Source organism: Ursus maritimus, unplaced genomic scaffold (assembly GCF_017311325.1).
Source record: "Ursus maritimus isolate PB19 unplaced genomic scaffold, ASM1731132v1 scaffold_9, whole genome shotgun sequence".
Taxonomy (NCBI): domain Eukaryota; kingdom Metazoa; phylum Chordata; class Mammalia; order Carnivora; family Ursidae; genus Ursus; species Ursus maritimus.
In genome coordinates, this window is record NW_024427107.1 from 76071024 (window position 1) to 76098941 (window position 27918).

Sequence of the window (27918 nt, forward strand, 5' to 3'; positions counted from 1 at the left end):
CCCGACAGGAAGAGAGAACATTTTTTAAAGTGACTACTACACGCCTGGCCTTTTGTGAGGCCTTTACGCATATGGCCTCATGACCCCTTAAAGGTCCCCATTTATTGCAAATACCTGCACTTGGGGTCCAGTTAAGGAAGCACATGGGACCCCCTATCTGCTAGTTCCCAGCCAGATGGCAAGGTCCAGTTTCCTGGTCTCTAAGGTGGAGTCATGAAGCCTACTTTCCTCGAGATTGAACACGGTAAGGCAGACGGGACAACGCGCCCACTGCCACCCCCTGGGGGGGGAGTTTTATGACTGTTTTGGCCTCCTGCATGGCGCCAGCCCCGGCAGGAAGTCTGAGTCAGTGTGAAGGGGTGAGTCAGAGCAGGGCAGGGCCCCCTGGGAGAACAGGGGTGAGGGGTGGTGATGGTTCCTAACTGGGCTTTAGACGGGGAGACAGCAAGAACTGGTCTGACTTGGGATATGTTTTGAAGGCAAAGTTGACGAGATGTAAGAGCAGTTAGGGTGTGTGATGGGAAGAGAAGCGTCAGCGACCCCCCCCCCGACTGTGTGTGCCCAGAACAAGCCGGGAGCTGGTGGTGCCATCTGCCAAGATGGAGACCACGGGAGAGGCACGGTTGGAGGATGAAGTGGCATCTGTGGCTCTTCTGTGGGACAGGAAGTGTTGGAGGCTCGTGCGGTTCTTTTAGGACGTGGGAAGAGGGGGAGATAGCGATGCAGACCCAAACCCCGCAGCCGGACTGTCGGAGGAGAGACAAGGGTCTGTGCTGCCAGGAACCTAGAGAAGGATGTGCTTCAAGAAGGAAGGGACACGATCATTCGGAAGGTGGAGCAGGACGAGCCTGGAGAGCGGACTCCGTCTTCAGTCAGCGCTCAGGCACCGCCGGCCCGGGAAGGAGCTGCGCGGGGGCGTGTGGAGAAGCGAGCTAAGGTGAATGACCTTGGGGGAGACACGGGGTCACGGAGGATACCGACCTGGAGGGGAATCACGGAGGGCCACCTCGAAGCCCACTCCCCACCTCCCTTCCTCAGGAAACCCAGGCAGGAGTCCATGTGTCCTTGACCCTCACAGCGTCTCTGGCCAAGGGCGAAATTTCCTGTCTCCTCTTCTTGCATTTCAATTAAAGATCATAAATTAGGTTACTTTAAACTAAAACTATTTAACTATTAATACCTTTTTGAGGGGTAGTAATGATGGTATAAAGGGATTAAAAAAGGCCTTTGGTTTCGGGGGGCCTGGGCCCAAAGCTAGGTCGCCTCACACTCCTTCCACGGACTTGGGCAACGTACTTCCCCTCGTGCCTCAGTCTGCACAACTGAGCGCAGCGTGGGTTCACGAGGGCATGTGTGCGAGCCCGGCACACTGGAGGCGCGCACGGTTGCTCCACTCTCTTCTCCTCTTCCCATTAATAAAAATACACAAAAAACCCGTTATTCTAATTATTACTGCGAGTGACAAGTCAGCCAACAGATTGGAATGTTAACAACACAATAATGACGGCTCTAATTGTTACCAACGAAAACAACGAAGTAGTAACGACTGATAAAAATGCACCACTCCGTCTAATGGGTATTAATAAAATACCATTTGATCCTTCTAATCCGATGGTGACAACGCAGCTCTTCCACGAGTTCCCTAATCACAATGATGGCACATGAACAACCGATTAACCTCATTATCGTTAATAAAGGAACGGCAAATAGTTATTCCCGATATCCACCTAGTTCCAACTGGCATAGATTCACGGAGCTGGATGGGATTTGAAGATGCATGAAAATTACTGGCACAAATTAGCATGGCACTCACAGGGCTTATGTGGCTCAGAAATGTTTGCTTGGGGGGCGGGGTTGTTCATAATTTGTGCGTCCTTCCCCCTCAGGATGTGGCTCCCAGGGGCAAAGCCATAATGACAACCTACCTCGGCCGATTTCTGTGCAGAGGCCCAGGGCCCACAAGCCCACCCAGCCAGCCATCGCTGGGGCCAGCCCCTCCCCTGGCTACCAATCCAAGGGCTGTCTGTCTGTCCTGATGGCCACACCCAGCAGCACCGCCTTTGCAAACCCTTGCCCCTATGAGACACAGATTTCCATTTTCCTAAAAGGTGCCCAGAATACAAGAGCCACCGTCTACAGCATCACGCATGTGTCTATTTTTTCTAAAACATGCCAGCAGGTGAAATTTTTTTTCATCTTGGAAAAGAGGCACCAAAAACATCTTCCAGGACGCCGGCTGCCGTGGGGTCTAGGCTCTCTGCGGCTGCCGTGCTGGCTCATTCCAGGACGCACAGAGCTAATTAAACTCTGAGCTCAGTTTCCTTAGGTTTTAACTGGGATCCGCATTCTTCTCTCACAGGTGGTTATAAACAACAGTTGCAATGACGTAGGAGCACTAAATAAAGTGTCTGACAATGGCAGAAACGAAACACACTTAATCTCCCTTCCTTCTCATCAGAGCAGAAAACCCTGCAGCAGAAGCAACCTGATTTTCCCGATCGGCGTAGGTAGGAGCCACCTCTGGGCCCCGAGAGAGGCTGCCTAGCTCCCCTCTCGTCCAGAATCCCGCTCCCTGGCCTGTCTTCTCGACCTGCAAGTCTCTCTGCCCCGCTAACACATGGCTCCTCTGAGCACGCGCGGTGGCACCCAGACTTCACACCCTGCTCTGATTCACGAGCCAAGTCGGGCACACAGTGGGTCCTTTATAAACCCCTGCTGAATGGATGACCCAAAGAATCATGGAACAAGAGGAATGGTGGCAAAGGCCAGGGAAGATGAGCATGCAGCCGGCTGAGAGGAGTGAGTCAGAGCAGACAGCCACAAGCCTGCCACAGCAGCCTCTCAGCGTGGGCGTGGTCGGCTGGCGCGAAGCTCAGGGTCCACTGGGTAGGGATCCGATCAAGACGCCGGGCAGTCCACACTACAAGCTCTGCGTTGTCCGGCTCGGAACCGCTGAGATCCCCAAAGATATGAGAGCGCCCTATCTCTGGCAGAAGTCCCGCTGTGGAAAGCCCGGTCATGTTTATAAGTGCGGCATCCAGCTCAGTGCCTGGCATTCGGTAAACATTCAAGGAAGGAAAGGGATTTCAAAGTGAAAGTGAAGGAAAGAAATACATTTTCCAAGGTAGCAGAAAAAAAAAGTCGTAGGCAGGGGAAAGAATTGTAGCTTAAAGTAATTTGATGGAGCTGCATGTATGCCGAATTCTTGAAACACACAAGCTTCGCTCGCTGGAAAGCAAGGTAATAAAACAAATGCGAAAGCACTCTGTTTTGCACTATTAACATCAAAATGCCACAGTGAATGTGGAATCTTTAGAAGACCATGAATTATGATTGATTTTATATTCCCTTATTGCATGCCCTATCCGGACTGAATGGGGGGTGCCAAAATGAAGTCTGAGATCGCGTGCAAGGCGCCCATCACTCACCAGGACACTTCACATGTCAGCGACCCGTGAAAGCTGGTTTCAGAAGCGCAGAGAGCCCCCCCGTCTCTGGGGTGGGTGCCTTCCTGCCGGTGCCTGACACATGGACAGGGAGGTGTCGAGGAACACGGGGATACTGAAGCCCACTGCTTTGTGCAGCTCAGGAAGGAGCCAGAGGGACCAGCCCGTTAATGCCCCCGTGCCCCTACTGGCCACCACTGCCACCAGAACAGGACAGCGTCCCCACCTGGTGCTCCCCAGGCTTCGGGGACCTCATCACCTGGGCTACATCCCTGCTCTTCTCTTCAACCATAGTATTGCCCTCCCTTTGATTTTTATTGCTATTTCTTGCAAGTGGCATAACTCAAGTTCAGAAGGTTAAAAAACTTGCCCCAAATGTCCTAGCTGCAAAGTGGTGAGGCTGGGATTGGAAACTGGCCTCTGACTCCAGAACCGTGCTCCTTCCCCTCACGCTGCTCTTCTCATGAATTTATTGATCCAAGGAGGGCTGGGGCAGGAGGATGGGGAGGAAGCTTTGATGCAGGAGGCAGAGAGAAAGTGAAGGACAATCTGAGCGCCTGCCCCCATCAGACCCAGGCTCCCGGCACTCTCCCACTTTGTACACACTAAGGTGGGGCTCATCGTGATGCAACATCTACACATAGGGGGACCGAGAGGGTTTGGGGCCGGGGTCACCTGGGGAGTGAGGGAGGTGTCGGCTCAGCAGCTAGTAGCCCTGCACAAGTCTCTCTGGACCTGGGAGTCTTGCCCCGTGATCTGTGAAATGATGGTGACCCTGAGTCGGCCCATCTGGCAGGTGGCTGTGGGGTCACGGGGGACCACGAGGGACGGCACTTGTGTGGGAGCAGGGAGCTGGACAGAGCACGGGGTCAGAGGAAGTCCTGCCAGAGCGGAGTCTGAAAGACCGAGGCGGCAAGGGGAGGAAGGAAGAGGAGGAGGAGGGTATCTAGGGAGCGAGACAGCACAGAGCAGAGTGTGAAGGGGGCCCTGACCCGGGCATTTTACAGGTGGGTAAACTGAGGCCCAGAGAGGGGGAGGGAGATGGCCAATGTCACAGTGGGTAGGAAGTCAGACACCAGAACTCGGGGGTGTTGTCTCTTAGAATAGGGAGCCCTTGGGTTGTTCTGGTCCCTCAGTCGAACCCCTTCCAAACCTGGCTGCACAGTCTGGCTACCCTGGGCTTAGTATGGTGGGCTCCAGCCACACAGGGGCCTGTCCACACCGGCACACAGGCTGTGTCCCAAACCAGCTGTCCTTGCAGAGCTGAGCCCCTGCTGGGAAGGCCTCTCCTCCAGCCTCTGCCCGGCCAGTCACACCCTGTCCATCAACGGACACCTTGTCCGGGGCGCCGCTCCCTGTGCCTCACCGCTTCCCTTTCTCAGCACACTGGTCACCACAGTGTCACCACCGCCTGCCCTCCAGCAGACTGAAATTCCTCTAGGTGGCCATTCTCCTAGCACAGGAGTGGGAGGCCGAGGGAACGAGGGCAGACGGGAGGACAAAGGACCCCCTGAGAGTTCTTTCTGATGAGCTGACCATACAAGACGGGTTACCAACCTGAGAACAGGGACCCGATCACTTCTTCCCTCAGAGGAAGCAGAGTCGCTAGGGAAGGGCGTGCAGAAATGGTAGTTACCTGTGGCCCCAGCAATCCAGGGGTTCCCGGTGGGCCCACTTCACCTTTCTTCCCCTGCATACGAAAGAAGCAAAATTAACAGCAGACAGGTAGCACCCAGAACCCGTGTAGTAACGTGTCAGTGGAAACGCCCATCTTGATTTCTCAAGCTCGCTGGTGGCAAACAAGGTCAGCAGGAGGCCGGGAAGGGTGTGAGTACCCAGGACAAGGGGAGCCACCCAAGGGACCAAAGATGTTGAGGAGCCACACAACACAGTCCGGTTTGTGCTGGCTCTGGAAGCGGCAGGAAGGACGGGGTGAGAGGCCAATCACACCAGTTCCCAGAGCTCACCGTGCCCACGCCACCGCCGGACCTGCCACCACCACCACTCCTGCACCCCTGCAGGGGCTTCCTGACCCACCGCCCTCCTTCCTAATCAGCCCGGACGCCTCCCCTTTCCCCCCAAATAGTCGGACTCATATTCTTAATACAGAAACCTGGTCTATCTTCTCTGCTCAAATCACTGCATTACTTCTCCACTCAGAGCAAAGTGTAATGGTCTCTCCTTCTTTCCACGATGGCATTCCCGCTACCTGCCCATCTCGTTTCCTCGTACTCTGTCCCTTACTCCTGCCACGCCGGTGTCCCTCCTCCAGAATGAACACACCAAACATGCTCCCACAGCAGGGCGAGGTCTTTCCACTGGCTCTTGCTTCTGCCCGGCATGCGCTCTCCCCAGGCCCCCCCAGTCTCTGCTCAAAGGCCCTCTGTCTGCATGTCTTCTCTGACCAACCCAACTAGGACAGCTCTCCACTGCCAACCCCTGCCCCTGCCCTGCCGTCTTCCCCTTTGTTTGCATCACTACCAGATACACCGTTGATGTACTTATGTATTTGGTCATTGCCTGCCTGCCCGTCCTGGCTGCGAGCCTTCTGGAAACAGGGCCTGGCTCTGTTTTTGTTCAGTGCCCTACCCGGGGTCCAGAACAGTGCCTGTCACATGGTGGCAGCTCAATAAACATTTGAGGGCTGGATAAATAAATCGTTGCTTTGGGACTGATGTGGTCTTGAGTATAGACAATGGCAGGGGAAACAGCCATGCGGGGTAAGGAGGCGCCAGGACAGGAAGGCACAACCTGGAGATCTGTGGGCTTGCAGAAAGAGCAGGTTGACCTGATTCACAAGCCCCAGACCAGCACCCTATGAGCCACGGACACAGCGGCCTGGAGGGGCAGTGAGGCCTAGGTCAGAATGTTTTCTTAACACTTGTCAGGTGGAATTCAAAATGTGGTCCCAGACGCCTTCAGAAACGAGCCCAGCCTGGAGGCATTTGTCTCTGCCTCCATCTGATCCTGCTCTGATGAATGCAAACATCAGGGAGCTGATCGCAAGAGAGCTAAGAGCTACCAGCTCCCCTTCCTCAGGGAATGGAAACCAGACATCTTCAATTTTGTATCTAGACAGGCACCCCCTCCACTTGCTGCCAGGTTATTCCACTGAGAGTCACGAGTTATTTACAAGATGAATAAACCATTTTCCCTCAAGGTCGGTGGAATGGCCTGGTGAGGAGTCATCAGAATTCAGAACCCAGGCCAGCAAAGTAACTCTGTTTAGTGGAAGAAATGGAGAAACGGATCATTGACTGGTTGGTACGAAAGGATCAGAGGGAAGCAGGAAGGATGTGAAGGTCTGGGTTGGGGTTGAGCAGAATTACTACCTAAAAGGACAATTTGATTGGGGTGCATGCCAGTGTCCGTCCTCAGATGACCCACCACCTTCGGCGGGGGGGAGTACAAGCTCTCAGCAGCTCCCCGCTTCCCTCAAGTTTGGGGACCTCGTGTCACGACACTGCTAACACTCAGGGGGATAAGCCCCAGAGATGGTGATGACATCTGCAGGAGGCGTGGAGGCCGGAGTTGCTCCTACACCAGGGAAGTAAAAAGACGTGATCTGGAAAAGGAGAAATATGGGCAGATAGGAGGGTCCAGTGAGGGGGAGAGAGAGAAGCAAGTGCACCCCAAGAAGTGAACATCCCAGCATTAGGGTTTCAGCAAGAACGAAAAAGCAAGGAAGTGGCAAGAGGCCAGAGGAAAAGAAGCAATTTGTGATCATAGCTGTGGTCACAAGTGGCATCGTCTACCAAGGCATCACCCACAGAAACATTAGGGTGACGTCTCTGGCCAGCTCCAGCACCCACGTTCCCACCTTCTCCACCCACAGCATCTGGAGCTGCCCCCAGTGCCCTTCAAAGCCTTCCCTCTTCCCTCCCACCCTCCTTCCCTCCTTTCCTCCTTTCCTTCTATCTGTCCAACCGTCCTGCCTGCCTGCAACCACAGGAGCCCAACCCTGCTCACATGCCCGGTCCCTTCCCTCCAGACTTTTCTGGGCCAGCCTGTGCCTTCTACGATTTGCATAACTTGTCTATACATAAACCCTACGCTGGCGGGCGATCTTCCTTAAGGGACAAAGTTCTGTCTGAGTTACTTCCTGCCTCTAAAACGGTGAACGGTTCCTCCTTACCTAAAAGATGTAACATTTGAGCTGTTTTATTTGGAAATTGATAACCCTGTGACTCCAACATGCCTTTCGATCTAGTGTCCAGTGTCCATGCTCCCATCCCTAAGCAACAGCTCAAGTGAGCTGCTTAGCTTGGCCCCCAAACACCCCCCCTCAAGACTTCAGGCCTCGGAGACTCCGTGCACGCTGCCACCTCTGTCTGTAACACCCACCCTCCATCTCAACCTGTCAAAATCCTCCCCAGGCCAGAGCCACCTTTTCCACAAAGCCCCAGTAATACCGAGAAATGTGACAAAAACTTATTGAATACCCAGAGTCCTTGGTGCTTCCCGAGAGCTAATGAGCTGGAATTGTCACAAAGCTCGAAGTCAGCACTTAGGAGGACTTGGCCACTCACTGCAAGCAAAGGAACTTTCTGTGTTTCTTTCCGTGTTCCTTCCTCTACAATACTGTAAGAAAATGAGCTCAGAATCTAAGGCAGGTAGGGAAGGGCAAGCCACTTAACTTCCTAAGTCTCAGTTTCCTCATGTAGAAAATTATAATTATTGTAATTATTTGAAAAGATAGCCATGGAAGAAATAATTCAATATTTGAGGAAGTGCTTTATAAGGAATAACAAAGCCTTACACAAACACAACAGATCACCACAGGAATGAGGAGGAATGCGATGGAGGCTGATGAAGAAGAAATGGTAGTAGCAGGATTCTGGCTCCTTGGAGCCCCTGAAGTAGGTAAGAGACTCTGTGTCCAAGAGATCCGAATTCAAAACTGCTACCTCCCAGTGGTGCCAAAGAAATTACATGAGAAAATGCCCACAAAGTGCTTAGCACAGGGTCTAACATTAGGAAATGTGTAGAAGTGATGGTGGTGCTGGTGGCAGGGATAGTGATGGTGGTGACGGTGATAGTGGTGATGGTGGTGGTCATGGTGGTGATGGTGGTGATGATAGTGGTGGTGGTGATGGTGGTGGTGATGGTGGTGGTCGTGGTGGTAACTAGTGAAAGTGATGGTGGTGATGGTGTGGTAGTCATGGTGGTGACAGTGATGACAGTGGTGACAATGGTGGTGGTGGTAATGGTGGTAGTGATGGTGATGATGGTGGCGGTGGTGGTAATTATGATGGTGGTGTTGGTGGTGGTGGTAGTGATAGTGATGGTGGTGATGGTGGTGATGGTGGTAGTGTTTGTGGTGGTGGTTGTGGCATAGTGGTGATGACAGTAGTGACAGTGGTGGTGATGGTAATGGTAGTGATGGTGATGATGGCGGTGATGGTGGCGGTGGTGGTAATTATGATGGTGGTGTTGATGGTGGTGATGGTAATAGTGGTGATGGTGGTGGTCACGGTGGTGATAACTGGTGACAGTGATGGTGATGATGGTGGTGGTCATGGTGGTCATATTGTGACGGCAATGGTGACAGTGGTGGTGGTGGTAATGGTGGCAGTGATGGTGATGGTGGTGATGGCAGTGGTGGTGGTAATTATGATGGTGATGATGGTGGTGATGGCGGGGGTGGTGATGGTGGTGGTGGTGGTTGTGATGAGGGTGATGGCGGTAAAGGCAGTGATGGTGGTAGCGGTCATGGTGGTGGTGGTTGTGATGGGGTGAAGGTGATGGTCGTAACAGTGTTGGTGGTGGCTGTGACGGGCAGGGGTGAAGGTGCGAGCTCTAGCAGTGGTGGACACAGCAGCAGGAGCTATGTAACCTCTGCCTTTTGGACCTATAATCAGCTGTGGGGATTTGAGAAGTGCAGGCCAGAGCAAATTTTGCAGAAATAAAGAACTGTTTTACTAACAATAAGCCTATGTCTTGTCATTTTTCTTCTCTTCTCTTCTAAATTGCTACCCAACACAATATCTGGGTAAGCGTTTGTAATTTATCATGAGGGCAGATTATTCGAGCCATTCTGAATGCCAGGATGCTGAGCAGGACGGATATATCCAAGGCTGCCTATCTGCCCACGGAGAAGAGGAAGCCCATAAATCCAGAAGCGCAGCAATTCCTCCCCAGCCAGGACGAGTTAGCACAGCCGTGTGCGGGCCCGTTACCAGCTGAAGGCATGGCAAGTGCGAGCGACTCTAATATGTGCCGTATGGTCTTTTGCTCAGTTCCTGTTCTCCATGCCTCCAAATGTCAAAGATGATTATTTTCTACCGTTTAGAGCTGAAACCAGGTGCTTAGGGAAAACCTAGGGCGTCCTGACATAAACCCTGGCTCTGTGCCACGAGATGAATCAAACAGTAGCCTGTGATCCAAACGGTGCTAGTACCATCTGGTAGAGGAGGGAAAAGCAAGAAAAAGGCTTTAACAATTGAAAAGTAAAACAAAGTCGACCCAAGTTGCTAATGACAGAAGACCACCCACGTTCCTCTCCTGGAATTACGAGAAACAGGAGCGGATGGGTCTGATCACGGTCAGTGCTGGGAGACTCTTGGCTCCAAGGGCAGTGGCCCGAGATTAAAGCAGTGCGTAACAATGCACCCACCTCAGTGGGCACCGGCAGGTCCTAGATCTCTCCAAGGCATCCATCACAAGGACTGCTAACATCCAGATGAAAATTCTGGTGTGCACATGGACGCACACGCCCACACACTGCCTCCTGAGGCCAAAACGGGGAAGGTCTGGAGCGAAGCGGACCAGAAGGAGCTGAGTTCTAATTCCTGCGCCACTATTTATAGTTCATGTGATTTACACCCCTAAGTCTTGGTTTCCCTATTTTCAGAATGGGAGTAAAACTGCCCTACCTCACAGGATCCTTGCAGGAATTAGTGAGAAACAGGAGTGCAAACAGTTATCTCCCTAAGCACCTGTTGTGCGTGTCCATCATTCAGCCACTGCTTTACACCTGCCACAGACCCTGTCTTGAAAGTTATGTTCCGAAGATAACAGACTCAACGAGGCGCATCATGACACAACTGGGGATCACTCCACCATTAGCAAGAAGGGGGGCATCATATTTGGCAGGTCACTTCTTCGGCTCTAGCCTATTGACGAGAGAAGAGAATCCAGAAGGTCTTGAGAAAACCTGATCAAAGAAACCAAAGGGACTGTCCCCAGCTTACGGGAAAGGCAGTGATGAAGGCCTGAGGGACCTGGAGCAGGTCATCTGATCTTTCTGGACATGAAGTTTCTCACTGTCCATCTCAGGCATCCCTTACCGACATGATGATTTTGTAATTTAGACATTCCAAATTCTGCATTAAATTTAAACGCCTGATGACATGGAATTCTCTTAAGCAAAAAATCTCCCCTTGGTTTGTCCAGAAAAGAGGAAAGAAAACATGTAGGCATTTTACATGGGACTCAGCAGCACAGAACACACAACACGTGAAGTGAGAGGAAAGGTACAGGCAGGACCGATTTCTTTAAAACAGAGCATGCCCTGTGGAAAGTCAGGCCCTGGGTGACCAGATGCCCCATTCCAGGTCCCAGTCCTTCCAGCATCCACTGGTCAGCTGCCCAGAGAGCAGCATATGAATACAACCCACTCATCCATGCACCCCGACTGTATCAGAGGCTCACTGTGACATCACGTCTGCACGCTCAGCTTACATGCTTGCATGTGTTGTTTGTGTACTTCTCATGTGTGCATAAAAATATATACATTTTACAAGTGTGACATGCTCTTCTAGGTGCTACAGACACAAAAATACAGAAGGCTCTCGCAAACCTACATTCTAATGAAAACAAAATAAACAAATACCAAGATAAGAAAAAATGTAAGTTCTCTACAAAAATTAAAATACGCCTGGGGTGAGTGTGGCAAGCTGTCTATTTTGGGGTGAATGATTAGGGCATGGAAGATTTTGGTTTTTTAAATCAACCCTGTGAATGCTTTTCGGTGTCCAAGTGCATCAGTGGCCTCAAGCCAGGCGGGTTCTACTTCCAGAACATTCTGGGTTCAGATGCAATGGTAGCACTGCCCGCTTCAGCTAAGTAGCCGGGCTCCCCATCGATCTCTCCTGAATGCCTGGCTCTGACATGCAGGAAGAAAGCAGAGCCTCAGAGAGAGCAACAGGGTAGCACCCGGACCCCCCCGGAAGGCGGGAACCCAGCCAGGAGATGATGGCCGTACCGCCCACGCTGGGGTGCCTCGTGTGCCACAACCCTGCAGGATGGGGATGGCATGGGGGTGCCCAGCTCTGATCCTCCCATTTCACCATGTCATTGTGGAAAAATATCAGCTTTGTCCAAAATGAATGTGTTTACCTTGCCGGGGATTACACTGTCTGCCTGTTGCTAATCTCGAAAATAAAGGGCCGGATCGCCTTCCCCAGCCCGTCTATTCGTCTCAGTGTCTCGTTCCTGGGTCCTGCGGCTTGTCATTGTCTTGTGCCTTCCCTCTTCCCGCCTGCGTGTGTGCAGCATACGAGGGAGTGATGCTCTGGCTAAGGCTGATGAGGAGGAAATGACAAGTCTCCGCGAGGGAAGGAGAGAGAGCTAATTTTCTGAGTAAGTCATTCTGTCTCGGCTTTTCCTGACTCAGCCAGAGGCTGACTGGACAGGAAGCTGCTGCCGAGCCCACACCAACCTCAGGATGAGTCCCTGCCGTGTGTCTGCCCACAGCCGGACTAGCGACACGCACGGGATGAGTCAGAAACTCACGGAGGACCACTGGAGGCTGGGGGTCCCCAGATACACACACACACACACACACACACACACACACACACACATGGTCACCAGCCTCCATTCACTAGAGGGAGCGGGACAAGGGAGGAGCCCTCCTCTGTGCTCCTGGAGCACGCTCTGTTAACACCTCGCCCTGCCCGTGGCCATCGGCTCTGTCCCCTGTGCCAGACCCTGCGTGTCCCCACTGCCCGGCACACCATCAGGATGGGGGCTCGTGCGGCCCCTGCCCCTGCTCTGGGCCACCGCCCTCCCTTCCTGCTTTTTGCGGCCATCTCCTAACTGGTCTTCCTCTTCTGCAGTCCGTTCCCGTGTTACCACGACCCCGTTCCTCCACACCTGTCCCAAATCCTGCGGCGACTAAACTGCAGCCAGAAACCCGGGAGACCGTCAGGGACATTCTGACCACAAATTGCATACATGATGAAACTTTTTCATCAGTTTTGGTTGGGATGATGGTGTTATAGTTTTATTTCTTTTACATTCCCTTATCTTTGAGAGAGAATGATGTAATGACATTTGGGGTCGCTTCAAATGGACCCTGGGGCCGCTGGAGGTGGTCTCGGACATAAATTAAGTTGGCCAATGACTTGGGAAGTGTTGAGATGGGTGCGGGGCATATGAGGGTCCATTTTACTATTCTTTCTACTTTTGTATATTGTTTTTCATAGGAACCGTTTTGAAAACATTCAGTAGCCCTACATTTCTCTGACAGGAAAAGCCCAAATCCCCATAATGGCCCCCGGCAAGCGACGTCACCTGCTGCCCCGGTCCTCTGACGGACTGCCTCCTGCCGGCCCCTGGCTGGTTCCAGCTGCAGATCTCTCCGCTCAAACCCCCAGCCTGCATGGCCTCGGCCTCGGGCCTTAGCTGCCTCCCTCACCTAGCACGCACCCCCTTGGCTACTGGCCTGGCCAGCTCCCTACCTGCTGAGAGCCTGCCCAAACTGTCCTTCTCACGGGCCCTTCCTGCACCGGGTAGGTACTAAGGTGACGTTTCTCTTCCCTTGCACGCCCTGGAGGTAATCAGCAGGGGGCAGGGATCTCCTCACCTAGGGATGCCACTCGCATCCAGCACTGTCCAGCACCTGGATGCCCTGGAAACACCTGCTGAATGGATGACCGTGTGGAGGGGAGGAAAGGGGAGAAGAGGGGGCAGGGATGGGAGGGGGGCTGGGGGCTGGAAAAGGAAGAGGGACTGGTGCAGGATCTCCAGTATGACGGATGCTGGCAGAGCCTGAACCAGAGAAGAGCACCACAGCCCTGTCCCTTATGCTGAGGCAAATCCAAGCTGGACAACAGGGAGTGCAGATAAAAGCTGAAAGCAGGAGCTAGTGTCCAGGGCAGGACGTCCTCTCCAGGGGCACGTCCTGAGCCTGCGTCACCCTCTCCCGGGAGCCCATCTATTCCTGCTGAAAAGCGCTGGCTCCCAAAAGGCCATCTCAACACCCTTTCCCTTTCCCCAGAGCCCGCTCCGTCCCAGCTCCACACCGCAGTGTCCCCACCCAGGCATTTGGGTTATCCGTCCGTATTTCTCTAGTCCCTCTAGCTGTGAGCTCCCGGCGGTTGTGACGGTAATCTCTTCAGACATTCCCAAAGCATTTAACTGAGTGCTCCTGCATCATAAGAGCACGACAGGGGCTTTGTGGACAGACACACGGGAGGACTGAAGACGTCAGGCTTTAGAGAGACGCAGTCCTGGGTACACATCCTTGAGAGGTGGTCGGGGCGGTGTTATATGGAAGGCTGCCCTTCCTCTCTGCAATGGGGGACGACACTCAGCACCTCAATAAGGTACCACCCCCCTCCCCTCGGTTCCTTCTCTGGGTCTCCTTGCTTTTGCCCTCAAATCTCCATTCCTGGTGCATGCATCCAACTTCCAGCGTTGGAGTCCTGGCCAGCGTGGAGGCTGGAATATGGGTGGCTGGTGTTCCTCTGAGGGGTAAAAGGTACTTCTGGGGATGACAACAGCCATCCTGGGGAGCCCACAAACACTCCCTGGGTGCCAAGAAGTCACAGCCAAGGCAGCATGAGCCTCGACAAGCAAGCTCCTAGCAAGAGGTGTCCTCTCCCCTTTCTAATCAGAGTCAATCAGGTAGAAATGTAGTTTAAAAAGGAAAAAAACCCCTTTGCAGTCATCTTTGTATCAAGAGTTCCACTCAGCATCTAATTCTATGTTAGGAAAAGTAATGTTTGCAGCAGCTCAATACAAGGTGAATTCAGGTTCCCCTAAACATCAATTACATAACATACAAAGATTGCTGTTTTCTCTTAAAAGACCGTGCGTGAGCATGTTGCAGAGTGGGAGGCATGACAGCTGCCACGTCTGGCTGCCCACCAAGGCCTCAGCCCGTCCTGAGCACCTTTTCTCCCCAAAACCAGGCCGGTGGTGATGCCTTCCCATTGTAACAGAGTAAACACGCTCAGAGAGGCTAGGTGACTTGAAGGGTCACACGGCTGCTCGGAAGTGGAGCCAAGCTTCAAACCTAGGTGCATTCTACTGCAAAGCCCAGGATCATTGCATTACAGGAGGAGGCAACCTGGCTTTGAGCAGGAAACTGAGGCCAGGGCTGGTGATGCTGAATGGGGCATGGCACATCCTTCTAATGGGGTAAGTGACTTCCCACCTTCCCACCTAACCCCTCCGCCACAACACCTTTCCATATCTCAGCCAGCCTTCCAAATAAGTTCCTCTTAGAATCTTTAGGGTTTAAGACAGTTGTAGACCAAAGAAGGAAGTTCACGGTGGGGGGGGGAGGGGGTTGGGCCAGGTAGGAGTCTGTTGGGTCATAATGCAGGTCACCCAGTTTCAGAATTGAGGACGTAAAGTGTGATCAGAGGGTGGGTCCAACCCAGACACAGAGTGAAGCCAGGACACGTCTGTAATACTGTCCACTTCGCTGAGCTAGAGACTCTCCAGGCTAGAGAGGGCACAGATGGGGCTGGACAGCCTCTGTCAGATGCAAGACCCCCATTTCCACCCATGTGTCAGCGGTCACCCGGCCTCTGACTGAACATATCCAGGGGCGGTGGACACACTACCTCCAGGGGCTGCCCACCCCATCTTTGGCAATGGTGCCCCCTCAGTCGGTCTCTATGTGAACCAATAAGAGACGCTCCAGGCTTAAGCACTAGAGGTCAGCATTGATCTGAGTCCCTACTCCATGCCAGGCACCGTGCTAGGAACTGGAGGGCCACAGAGTCAGGGGTCAGTCTCAGTCACTGTGGGGACCCCGAAGAGGGCACCTAAGCCAGGTGTACTCTCCATCCCCCTGTCTTAAACCACAGGACACTGTCAGGAGCTGTGCTTACTGGCGAATAAAACCCGTAAGGTAGGTACAATCTGGCTAGAAAAATGACAGGCGCTTAATGAAATCAGATTAAGTTAAATTAAATGGAATACCATGAGATATTATGATATTCAATAATGATACGGATGTTTAAAGTAGCTAAGAGCCTATTGGCAGGTCCCTATCCTTTCCCTCATCCTTATTGTTAATTCTTTCCTGGAGACTTAGCTCAAATACCACCTCTTCAAGAAGTCCTGGTTGCCTTGCAGGCCGGGTCAGCTGCCCCTTCTCTCTGTTCTCTCAGCACTGGGCTTCCTTCTGCCGGGGCTCTGAGCACACAGAGCTGTGGAGTTCCATATACGTGATTCACGGCAGCCAACAGGCTCCTCTCCACATCCCCAGGACCCTGCTCCAGGCTGAGCTCAGAGTGAACCCTCCACTGTGTTTGATGATCTAAATCTAACCCTTCAATCGGCTTCCAGTATTCATCTCAAGCTCAGTAGGCTGGCACCACGCCCTCTGTCTGAGACGCTGACGTGGGGGCCCAGTGAGGGTGAGCTGGGGATCGGAAGGGAAAGACATGTTACTCACCCGGAGACCTTGTAAACCAGGAGGTCCGTCCTTGCCTCCAGGACCCATCAGACCCTTTAGGAGGATCAGAAAGGAAAAACAAAAAAAAAGAAAGAAACAATGGTCAATGCAGAGTTCAACACCACAGGCTGCACTTTGCCTTCCCATGCTCATTGGGTAGGAAATACCATTCCATTTCAATGGAGAGACTGGGAGGTCAGGAGGGGAAAAAGTCCTGTCCCTGCAAATCTGTAACACTTTAGAACATGTGCATGTATCTGGCCTAATCAAGTATGTTTAGCAATCAAGAGGGAGGCAACATCATTCACACTTTTCAGATGAACACACTGGGGCTCAAATGCCTTGCATTAGTGCTTTACATAAAGCATGCACGGAAGTCTCTGGAACCTAAGGGTCTTTCGCTGTAATTACGGCCAGGGCCATTGTCCCTGTATGTTGCTGTCTCAGCAAGAACTAGCTTGGGTTATGGGATGCGGTCAACAGTGATATGCAACATAGGGCCGTCTGGACAAATGAATGAAATTGCCTAAGACAGATCAGTTTCAATTAAGCAAGGAACACTGGTGCAGGAAGGGTCCTACAGACCTGATAATTCAAGTCATACCCCCCAAGCCCCCCCCCCCCCATACACACATCTGCTGCATGACCTCAGACCAGTTCCTTGGCATCCGTGAACCTCAGCTGGCTCATCTCGGAGGTGAGGACAATATACTTACTTACCAAGTGGCTGTAGGGACCACGTGGAGAATGGGTACAAGAGCCTGGACAGAGCACCCCCCCAGACCTCCTGACCACACCCTGATTCACACCCACATGACGGCAGCTTCAGGAGGAAGGCACACAATGGGAGTGGGAGAATGGGGCCCTCAGCTCCGTGCCGTGATCGTCAACCTCCCCGGTGAATGCTGGTCAGATGCCCCCCCTCCTGCCCTGCAATCATACAAAGAGCTACTATTGCTGAGTTTTGCATGACTATGACGTAACCACACTGGATTTAGATCCATATTCTTTTCTCTTAACAACACCGTGGATGCAAACACATGAATGGAAACCCACAGGAACCACAGACTAAATCTCCTTTCCTCACAAGGGTTATCCCGTCGAGCTCGGGGCACAAGGGGCGGGAAGACCCTGCATAAGTGAGCGAAAGTTCCTTGAGCATCAGCAGACACATGTGATCTGTGCAGCTTGCCCTTCTTTATTACGCTCAACCAGACGTTGATGAGACGGCCGGAGCCTGTCACATCTCGGGGGGAAGGTGAAAGCTGCCAGCCTCCCAGACCGCTCCAGCATTTGGATGCAGAATGCCACACACAGTTTTCCATTTAGAGAAGGGGAAACATTTTCTTCTCTCTGGGATTGCTAAACACAAACTCCAAAAATTTTCCATCCTCCCCAGAAGTCACTGAAGCCAGCTTCTCTGTTTGAATCAATCCAATGAATATTTAGGCAGCAACGGCTCTGCGGAAGGCCCTGGGCCAGGTGCTGCTGGGGATTCAAAACAGACAGACGTGGCAACCGATACGGATACGGGGCTTACAAGGGCTGCGCCGAGCCCTGCCTTGCACACTAGCTCACGTGGCCCATATAGCACAGTCACGGGCATGATGATGATGATGATGATAGTGATGACGATTTCTGGGCAGGAGTAAAGCACAGGAGTATCAGAGAGGATGAGCAATGTCGGCAAAGACACAAAGCTACTTGGTGAAAGAAATGGGACATGAGACCTGATGTTGCAGCTTCATTGCAAGTGCCGTGGTTCGGTGCCCGTGCTGCTCCTTGTGAGCTCACACTGCGGTCAGCCCCCCTTTCATGCCCCTCTTGAACGGCTGTGGGGGGGCCACTGCTCGTAAGCACGCACTAAGTCCCCACCATGAGATAAACGGAGGATTTAGGGAGGAGAGACATTGGTCCTGGCCTTCAGAATCTTCCAGTCCTGGGTTCTCCTCATGGGGCCCCCTTTCCAAAAGGCTTGGGGCAGGCTGTTGTGTTTCTGAGCTCCCTGCAAGGGAATTAATTCCATCACCAGGTACTGCTCTAAGCGTTATTCTAGGGAGAGCATCTATATGGAGGACAGCTTCAGAACGTCGGACAGCTCCTTCCTGATCAGCAGGGCTGAAGCATTCTGGCGTTTGAAGATTCGGGACCATGTCCTTGTCCTATACAATGGACTGCAGGAACGGGACGCTCAAGAATCTCATTAATCTTCTAGAGACTGCAAGTGCTTACTCACGGTTATTTTTTTTACATCTCCTTCATTCAACTAGGAGATCAGCCTATGTGTTTTCACCCCTCTACCTCCAGCATTAATATTTAGCCACAAATGTTTAAGGTTTCTTCCTTCTGTCCCCCGCCCACACTCCTACATTCATCATAAGAAAACCTGCACAAAGGGGAGGATCCAGAGTGAGAGGTCAAGAAGGCTGCCTCAGGGTCAAGCAGGGCTGGGCACTGTTAGCTTCTTCTTCCTTAGTGGGGGCCATGAAGGAAATAATTCTTTATACATTTCAGGGGAAGTATGGCTGCCTTGTGCACTCATGGGCTTGACAGTCAGACACATCTGGGTTCAAAGGTCAATTTCACTTCTGAATAGCTGGGTGACTGTGCACAGTCCACTCAATATCTCTGCACCAAGATCTTCATTAGCAAAACAAAAAGAATGACTTCACCCTTGAGATTTAACAAGCATGTTTGCACATGAAAATACACTATAGTATAGAGGCGCCTGGGTGGCTCAGTCGGTTGAGTGTCCAACTCTTGGTTTTGGCTCCGGTCGTGAAGTCTGGGTCATGGGTCTCTGGGTCAAGCCCCATGTGGGATTCTGTGCTCGGTGCTGAGTCTGCTTGAGATTCTCTCTCTCCCTCTGCCCCTCCCCTTCTGCACATGCTCTCTCTCTCTCTCTAAAGTAAATAAACAGATCTTTAAAAAATATATATATATGCATATGTATATACACTATAGTATAGACTTCCAGCACTTGCCAATTTTAGATCTGAAATATATATGCCCACATGCCCTGAGATCCAAGCATGAGAGCATACTGTGCTACCTGCCTTTTCTACTGTGAATCTCCCAACAGTTATCATAATGGTGAGGAGCTCTGGAAAGCAAGCCTTGGCAGATGAAACAAGACATCCAAGGTTACAAAGACAGAAGGTAGCTCTTCTGACCTGAACTTTTTGGTATGGAATTGCTCTAGTTATACTGGACTTTAACATCTGCTAGATTTCTTCTGGTTTTACCCCAACAAAACCATACACACTTAGCCTAATGAGGGATGGGCCCCGATGGCTTCATATAAATTTGATTTATGGACCTTTCAAAATAAGAGTTGTCTTGTTTCCTTCGATAAAATATGGTCATTTGAAAGGGGCTGCAGCATGTTGCCAGGAGGAGCACGGTGAAATCACTGACCTGTGGAATTTACTGCATGCTCATTAATTATCCTTAGTATCTGAACTCCCATCACAGAAGGATCAGAGTCCCTTGGAATGACCTTTTCCCAAATGGTTATTTACATCTCACTAAATCCGTTACAGTCGAGAACCCAAAGGCTAAAGCTTTCCTGGACACTGAGAAGTCGGTTTGAATCAGATCCATGGGAGAAGCAAGTATGCACTGGAAAAGATTCGCCTAGCACTGTAATGTCCAATGACTCCGTTTTATCTACAAGGAAACGAAGGGGCACCAGGTTGCTCAGTCAGTAGAGCCTGCGGCTCTTGATCTCGGGTTGTGAGTTCAAGCCCCACAGTGGGACTGGAGCCTACTTAAAAAAAAAAAAAAAAAGAACCTAAAACACTAGACTGCCCACGAGAAACCCCACTCGTGGTCTGCTTAGGACTGGAACTGTGAAGGCAGGCTTGCTGGGTCTCAACTTCAGCTCCACATTTGGGAACCGCCTAATGGAAATTTCACTTGTCGGGGCTCAGCTTGCTCCCGTGCACGATGGTGACACCAGCACCTGTCACCTGGGGGGACAGGACCAGCTTCTGCAATGTCACAGAATTCAGAAGGGGAAACCACTGTTTTCCAGACCTAGAAGTGTTCAGAGCAGACCCCGGGCTAGGAGGCTGACTTACCGGAGCTCCTGGTGGCCCAGGTGGGCCCTGGTGACCCCGTGGTCCTGGGGCTCCCTGGTAACAGAAGCCAAACACGCATTAACCATGGTTCCCCCTTCCCCATGACTCATGACCCTTTGCTGACCCAGAATCTACATCCAGAGTTCCCAAAAGGGACCCAGAGATATAGAGTGGGAATTCACCTTCCTGGTGGAAAATCAACTTTACCCATCTCTGGGAGGCTCCGTCTGGCCTCCACAAGCCGCTCTGACCCCATGGCTGTGGCCTTTCTATCCCTGCTCCCACCTGGAGCCCCGCCTGGGGAGGACCATATTCCCCTTACCTGCTCGCCCTTCAGGCCCTCTCTCTGCACCTGTGGGACAAACCACGAGTCAGCAGAGGTGGTGGTGTTTTCTCAATAGTCATCTCCCTCAGTTCCATCAAGGGTATTCACACAGCATGCTGTAATGCAGCAATTCCTGACTTTCTCTGATTTTACCGCACTTAGAGTGTGGAAAGCCTTGTATCATTTGGAGAGGCAAGGACTCTTCCAAATACACAATCCCATCAGCGTAGGGGTCTGTGGTTCCAGCCCCTGGGTAGGGCTGCACACTTACCATGGAGCCCGGTACACCAGGAGGTCCTGCTGGCCCCACGTCACCCTGCAGAGAAATGACAAACATTTCAATGGCGTACCTCCTGCCACCTTCCTCTGCCTGTCCCTGCCCCTCGGAGGCCCCTGCTTATCCACACAAGCCCACGGGACCACTTCCTCCTCTGCGCTCCGCCTCATGCTGGATCTCCCTCCCTCCTCGTGGCAGATTTGCTCAGATTTTCTGTGTCAAGATCAGAGGGGCCTTATTTTCTCTTTGGCGCCTGGTCAGGGCCTAGATCTGGCTGGTGCTCTCCCAGCTCAAGAGCAGCTCTTGGTCCACTATTCGGTGAGCACCTGCTTGCACCAGGAGCCACATCGGACACGGCCAGAGCGGTCATTACACCTTACGGCGCATCCCTTGCACCAAGCCCCTGGTTCAGCATGTGGTCAGCACTTACTGTTTATCAAATAAGTCACACAGACGCTGTGATCACACCCATCCATCTTCACCAAATCATGATGTACAAGAGACTTGTTTTGTGCCGGGGTCACGCGGCCCGTGACGGCCGTGGGTGCGTCAGATCGCCCCGGTGTAAGCTACTCTTGGTTTACATGGGGCGTATTTGTCGACTGTGCAATAGGAAACCCTTCATCGCGCTTACTCTCACGCCCCATAGCTAAACCAGCTCACGACTTGCAGCCAACGTCCCGTCACGTGGCTTGGGGACACCACTTTTCATTTTCCCTTGAGGCTAGCTCAGGGAGCATGGGGAAGCACGGAAAGACTAGTGTTGAATAAGCTGGCAAAGAACGACTGAGTCACTGGATAAACACGAAAGCATCTCTTAAATTCCAGCGCGGAGGCATCAGAATGAGTGGCTCCAGGCAGGCGTGCTGTCCCGCGCTACATTCGAGGTCCTATTCTATGGACAGGCCAGGTTTTCCCTGACACCGAACAACCCCACGGTCCCCGCTGGCTGCCCAAGACTTGGAAAAACATCTCTGTTTACCCAGCACCAGGTACCCAATTAAATGTTCTTTTAATAGACTTTATTTTAGAGTGGTTTTGGCCACACAGCAAAATGCAGGGGAAGGGACAAGTTAATGAATGTCAACCCTCCTTGTTCTCCCTTCCTCTTTGTCTCTCATACAGTAACACGTCCTGCCTCAGAAACATCTCTCTGTTCTAGTTCTTTTCTCTCCATGGCACCACCAACCACACACACACACACACACACACACACACACGCTCACACATGCTCACACACACACGCTCACATGAACTCACACACGCTCACACACTCACACACACACGCTCACATGAACTCACATGCACTCACACACACTCACATGCTCACACACACACATGCTCACATGCACCCACACACGCTCACGCACTCACACACGCGCGCCATATTTTACCATTGTGTATCATCTCCAGATGCTTCCGTGACGTGTACACATGACCATCGCCAGGCCCTCAGACCCCAGTGGCACATCTCCTCTCCATTTCTCCATAAGCACCTCTCGGTCCCCCCAAGCAGGATTACATTTTCCCTCTGCTCCCACAAACCTTATTAATAGTTTGGTAATATGAGTGTTAGAAGCCATTCTGAACTCTTCCGTATTTCTGTGTGGCGATCTTATTGTATATTATATCAACAGATATGAAGGAGAGAGAATCAGTCGTATGTGGGGGCATCATCAATCCTTTGGGGTTCATGACTGCATCCCCTTTCTTTTATCTCCGCTATGGCTCCCTACCACAGTTATTTTGTGCTTTTTATTGTTGTACGCATCATCATCTCTATTATACCACAAAAGCGAATGTTCGATGATAGTTATGAAATTTATCCATACAGGCTTTCTCATTTGCTCAGGTCATTTTACAGAAGAGGAGCGCCAACGTCCCGACACATGACGTCACTCTTAAGGAAGGCTAAGATCCTGTAGTTCATCCAAAATTACTGTGAGCAGGTAGCCAACAGAGATCGGAGCCTTTCCATCCGCTGGGCCTCGTTCGAAGGACTTAGAGTCAAGCTCTCCCCCTCTGACACTCTTTCCCATCTTAGAGACAAGGAGACTAAAGCACAGGCACGTGTAGCAACTTGTTCAAGGACAAAAAGCTAGTAAGTAATAGAACCAACAGTCTGTCCTCGAGTCATTTCATTGCACGATGTAAGTGACGCATTTTTGCAATGGTCATTTTAGCTGTTGTGGTGGTCAGCCTCCCCGATGGCCCCCAGTGGCCCACGCCTCCTTGTGGGGACCTCCCACCCGGTACCAGTGCTAGGCTATGGGACCAACAGCACACAGCAGGAGGGACGTGGTGTGGCCTCCAAGATGAGGTTATGAACCTGACAGTGGCTTCCATGTGGACCCCCTCACCGCCCAACCTCAGGTCACTCGCCACTCACTCCAGGGGAGGCAATGTCCCTCTTGTGCACAGCCCTATGGAGAGGCCATGTCATGAGTAAGTAAAGTCTCTGCCTGCAGCCATCAAGGAGTCTAGGCCTGACAATCACGCGCGTGAGCTCAGAAGCGGGTTCTTCAGCTCACCACAACCTGGCTGGCAGCCTCACACGGAAGACCCTGGACCAGGACGACCCAACTGTGCGTACAGCGCGTACCTAGATCCTGGCCTTCAGAGACTGCGTGAGACCACGTGATCGTCGCTTTCCCCTTGTAAGGTTCAGGAAGATTGTCGTGTGCCAACAGATACCGGCCACCAGCATGGCACCTTAACCTGGCCTGAACAGTGCCACCCCGACCCTGAGATCTGCAGTGAACGGCTGCATGGGCAGGCAGCTCGCAGGCCTTACTGCAAGGCCACTCCAGGGTCTCCAACAAGACACCCTACTCTTCTAGGCTCCCTTCTCTCATCTGTAAAGTGAAGGGGTGTAACAGACCAGCTCTGCGGTTCCGATGACTTTCTCAGATGGTAAAACATCTGAGATTTGTCTCCATGATGTTCACTGAGAATATGCGCTGAGAGACATCCGACCCCTGAGCATCCCTGGTTTCCTGCTCATTCCACTGAATGACCGAAATACCACCACGACCCCATGACCTTGTCTTAGCACTTCTGCTGTGTTCATCATAATAGGCATTAGCTCAGCTGTTGCCCAAACTGCAGGGGCCAAAAACATCTATAAATGAGGTGGAAGGTTGGGATCTCTCTCTCTCTCTCTCTCTCTCTCTCTCTCTCTCACACACACACACACACACACACACACACACACGCACACGGGCAATGGCAGGAGTTACCTACATCCAAACTTCAAGGATCATTCCCTCTCAGTGACTTGAAATAAACTACTTATTTTAGAATTTAGCATCCCCTGTCAAGGAGCTGTGAGAATATATTAAAATCCTGATGCCAAGATAATATAACAATATAAATCTCAACTCTAAAAATACTTGGGAGAGAGAATAATTTAAGTCAGAACCGAAGCCCGAGTGAGCAAGTCTGGAAGACGTCAATGTCCTCCAGCCGCTGCTCCTCAGGTGAGGTTCTTTAGCCTGTGGGTCTATTTATTTATTTATAACACACACTCCGTCTGCTTCTATAAAGAGTAGAGCAGTCTTCTCTCCTCCTTTATTCTCCAGCATTGCTGGGACTAGAGCGCGTCAGGCACTGACCTTCACCTGAGCTCTGCAGAGTGACCCTGAGTCCAAGTGATGTTCCCCGGGCTGCACCTGCCTCAGTTTACCTGCATTCCTCCCCCCCTCCTCTCCCCAGCTATTCTCAAACCCAGTGCCCGATGTCCTTCCTAGGGGCCTGTCAAGGAATCTGGAACTTGTGCTCTGGTCCTCCTCTTGGAACCCAGGGCACACTGTACCTTCCTAGTCTTCCCTGCCACCCAGAATGCTCTGGAAGGCTATTATCTTCACATACATTTTCAGAGCACTTCACAATCTGCCAAGACTCTTCACATGCGTTTTTTTCCACTGAGATACAGAAATTCTAAGCGCAAATTTATTGAGTTAAGCCTTCTTGAGAGAATGTTCTAAAGGAGATGGCCGGTATGATGAGATGCAATGTTTATTCTGTTTATGAAAGATCTAGTACATTTTCAGAATCTTGATTCTGGTTAAAAAATAAAACACATTTTTTAAAATGCTGCGGAGAACAGAGAAAGAGAAATGGAGGAAGAGGAGGAGGAGTCTGTCAGATTTTGTTTGGTATTTATTCACAGCCTTGCCTTAGTCCGAAAGGCAATTTAAAGTAGCATAATATTTTAATATGTCTGGATATTATATAACAGGGATTTTTGTTTTGTTTTGTTTTAAATGGGTTTTTATTCCTCAAAGTAGAAAAACAAAATTTAAATAAAATAACCAGAAATTTCTTGGGAGCTGAGTTCCTGAGACCCAGCTCATCACCTCTTTCTGCTCTTTGCTCCCAGAGCTCCAGCTTGGGCCCCACACTTCCCCCGGGCCCCAGGTACCCACCTGCCCAGAGCCCAGAGCCCTTCTCACCCCAGGCCTGGCTTACCTTCTCTCCCTGGGGTCCTGCCACGCCAGGAGGGCCAGGTCTCCCCTGGAGGGAGGAAAGGGAGGACTGTCAGTGGCAGTGAGTGGAGAAGGAAGAGGTCGGGGCCATGCAGCTCCAAAGCTATAATCTGCCTTTGCCCCAGAAGGACAGACCATACTTCCAGACAGTGCTTATTGCTGGAAAACTCCTTCTCAGTGACTCCCAAATGCCACGTCTCATGTGGTCCCTTCTGGACTCAGCGGGTACTGCGGCGCGGGGCACATATTCTGAGGGACGAGGACTGCTCCCCGAGGGATACGAGGGATGCATCAGGAGGGATTCCAGGCGAGAGGCAGGAAGCAGGCACCCGTGACCCCCTGGGTGTCATGTGGACTCTTCAGAGGGTGCTAAGGACCAGCGAGGTCCCCAGAGCCGAGGCAGGAGGGACAGGGCTGCCTGGACTCTGGACCAGGATCAGTTAGTGCAGCAGGAAAGCCGAGGACCTGGAGGGTGGGCGTAGGAGATCCCGAAGACGAGCGCGCCTCCTCCTCCAGGTTCCCACTGGGAAGCCTTCCCACTGGGAGAGCCAGGCAGGAAACGCTCCCACCGGAGTGGAAATGAGGAGGTGCCCCGAGCCACCCCACTCCAGGGGCCCTCCTGTCAGTCTCCTCGTAAGAGGAAGAAGATCTGCAAGACAGTTGGACAACCAATGTTCATCCCCTTGACAAGTGACTTCCTGAGGAATTCATCCTAAAGGCACAGGTGTGCTCAGAGATATTCGGACAAGCTCTCCCACTTCCTTTCTTCCTGTAAACATCCACGACCAGAACAGACCCAACGACCCCTCGTAGGAGGAGATGCTCCATGACCCTCCGTGACGCTCGCCGTTCCTCTGCTTCTCCACACCCCTGCCCTGCTGGGGCCACACCATCTGCATCTTACTACGCGCTGTCCTGCTGCCCACCCACTGCGTTCTGGGCCCTCACCATGTGCGTACTTCCAGTGTTAGGACTCAGCCCTGGGGCAGGGGTAGTGTGCACTGAATATGAATTCAAGACGGCACATTCACACCTCGGAATGCTAAGTGGTCATCTGAGTCCCGTCCCTGGTGAGTATTTAAGAAAACGGTTATATGCTTATGACATCATGTTAAGGGAAGGGGCTAAGACATAAAAAGGTATTAGTCCAATTTGTTAAGGGCCAATAAATATAAATCAAGCTGTTATTTTGGAGCGATGGGATTATCCATAAATTTAATTCATATTAACATAATATATTGAAATTAACACATTATAATGCACTTATATATCAAATATAATTAACTAATATACTTACTTAATCTATAAGCTAGTTATACGAATGTATGAATTGACTAATATATTAATGTATTAAGTTATATGACCCAAGTATTTTCCCAACTGTCTGCGAGCAGATGGAGAATTTTAGGTTTTATTTAGTTTTAGCCATCTAAATATTTAAATGTAGTTACTTTCATGGATAACACATTCCCATGGTTCAAAATGTATGTGCATAAAAATCCCTTTCCCATCCCATCGGCCAGACACCCCGGGGCCTCTTCCAGAGGCAACGAAAGAAGAAAGCAGGTTATCAGCCTCCTGAGTGTCCTCCCATAGAGAGTGCATGTCCCTGATAAGCCCTAGATGCCATTTTCCACAGCATCCTATGCCTCCCTGTACTTCCCATACAACCGCATTGCTCACAGAACATCCCATCAGCACAGTAGGAGTTCCATCAGTTTCCACGGCTTCAGGTTATTCCCCTGTAACTCCACACCCCGTTTGACTAGTTCCTCACTGATGAGCTTCTAGGGTGTCTGTAATTTTTTACTCTTACGGAAGAGTCTGCCATGAACACATCACTTCGGACACATGCACGTCACCCATGGAATGGACCGAAAGGGGTGTGTTCTCTGCAACTCCCACACCCTGGTGGAAGTGGGGGTCAGGTCCCTAGGCCTCCCCGAGCCTCCAGCTGAGCCGGAGATCAAGGCAATCAGGCCCTACAGAGCTTTGTGTCAGGCTCCCATCCTCCAGGAAAGCCGAGCCCACCAGACCCAATGCCCCGTTACCTGCTCTCCCGTCTCCCCGTGCTTCCCGGGGAATCCATCCAGGCCTCTCTCCCCCTGGCAAGAGAAGGAAAAGGAAGAGATGAGGACAAATGGGCATCCTTGTGGCCAGTGCCAGGAGATGCAAAGGCCCTTAGTGTCCGACTGCGCTAACCTTTCCTGTCTACCTGGCATCTTTAGATACCGCGTGAGCCAAACACACACACACACACACACACACACACACACACGTCAGCCTAGAATTTGTGTGTACTGTGGCTCAACACATGTTCATCAAGGGTCAGAGAAACCAGATTCCTAAATCTGCTCTGTTTTCCCCAAATCTGTGACCAAGGCCAGCCCATACAGCCCCTCTGAACCACGCCATTGCGTCATCTCACGGAGTCAAACAGAGTAATGGACTTGTGGGTTTTGTAATGCGGTCCACAAACCCGTGAGCATATTTACTCATCCAGTGGATATGTATGAACACCCGCTACACTCATCCAGTGGATATGTATGAACACCCGCTACACTCCCAGTGCTTGGAATTACAAGTTAATTGCTGGCTAACGGTAAGCGATCGTCCACGTCCCGCCAATGCCCACCCGTCCATCTGCTTGCGTTCAGAGCC

At 51.6% G+C, this 27918-nt stretch overlaps 1 protein-coding gene across 1 annotated transcript in view; it reads right to left on the reverse strand.

The window, feature by feature from the left end:
- COL22A1 (collagen type XXII alpha 1 chain) overlaps positions 1–27918 on the reverse strand; it is a 230736-nt gene that overhangs the window by 113543 nt on the left and 89275 nt on the right. Inside the window, exons 16-22 of the mRNA XM_040625604.1 lie at positions 27309–27362; positions 25241–25285; positions 20765–20809; positions 20491–20520; positions 20169–20222; positions 16087–16140; positions 5083–5136 (exon numbers count right to left, since the gene is read on the reverse strand). Coding sequence (XP_040481538.1) covers positions 5083–5136; positions 16087–16140; positions 20169–20222; positions 20491–20520; positions 20765–20809; positions 25241–25285; positions 27309–27362 — 336 coding nt within the window. The remainder of the gene's footprint in view (positions 1–5082; positions 5137–16086; positions 16141–20168; positions 20223–20490; positions 20521–20764; positions 20810–25240; positions 25286–27308; positions 27363–27918) is intronic.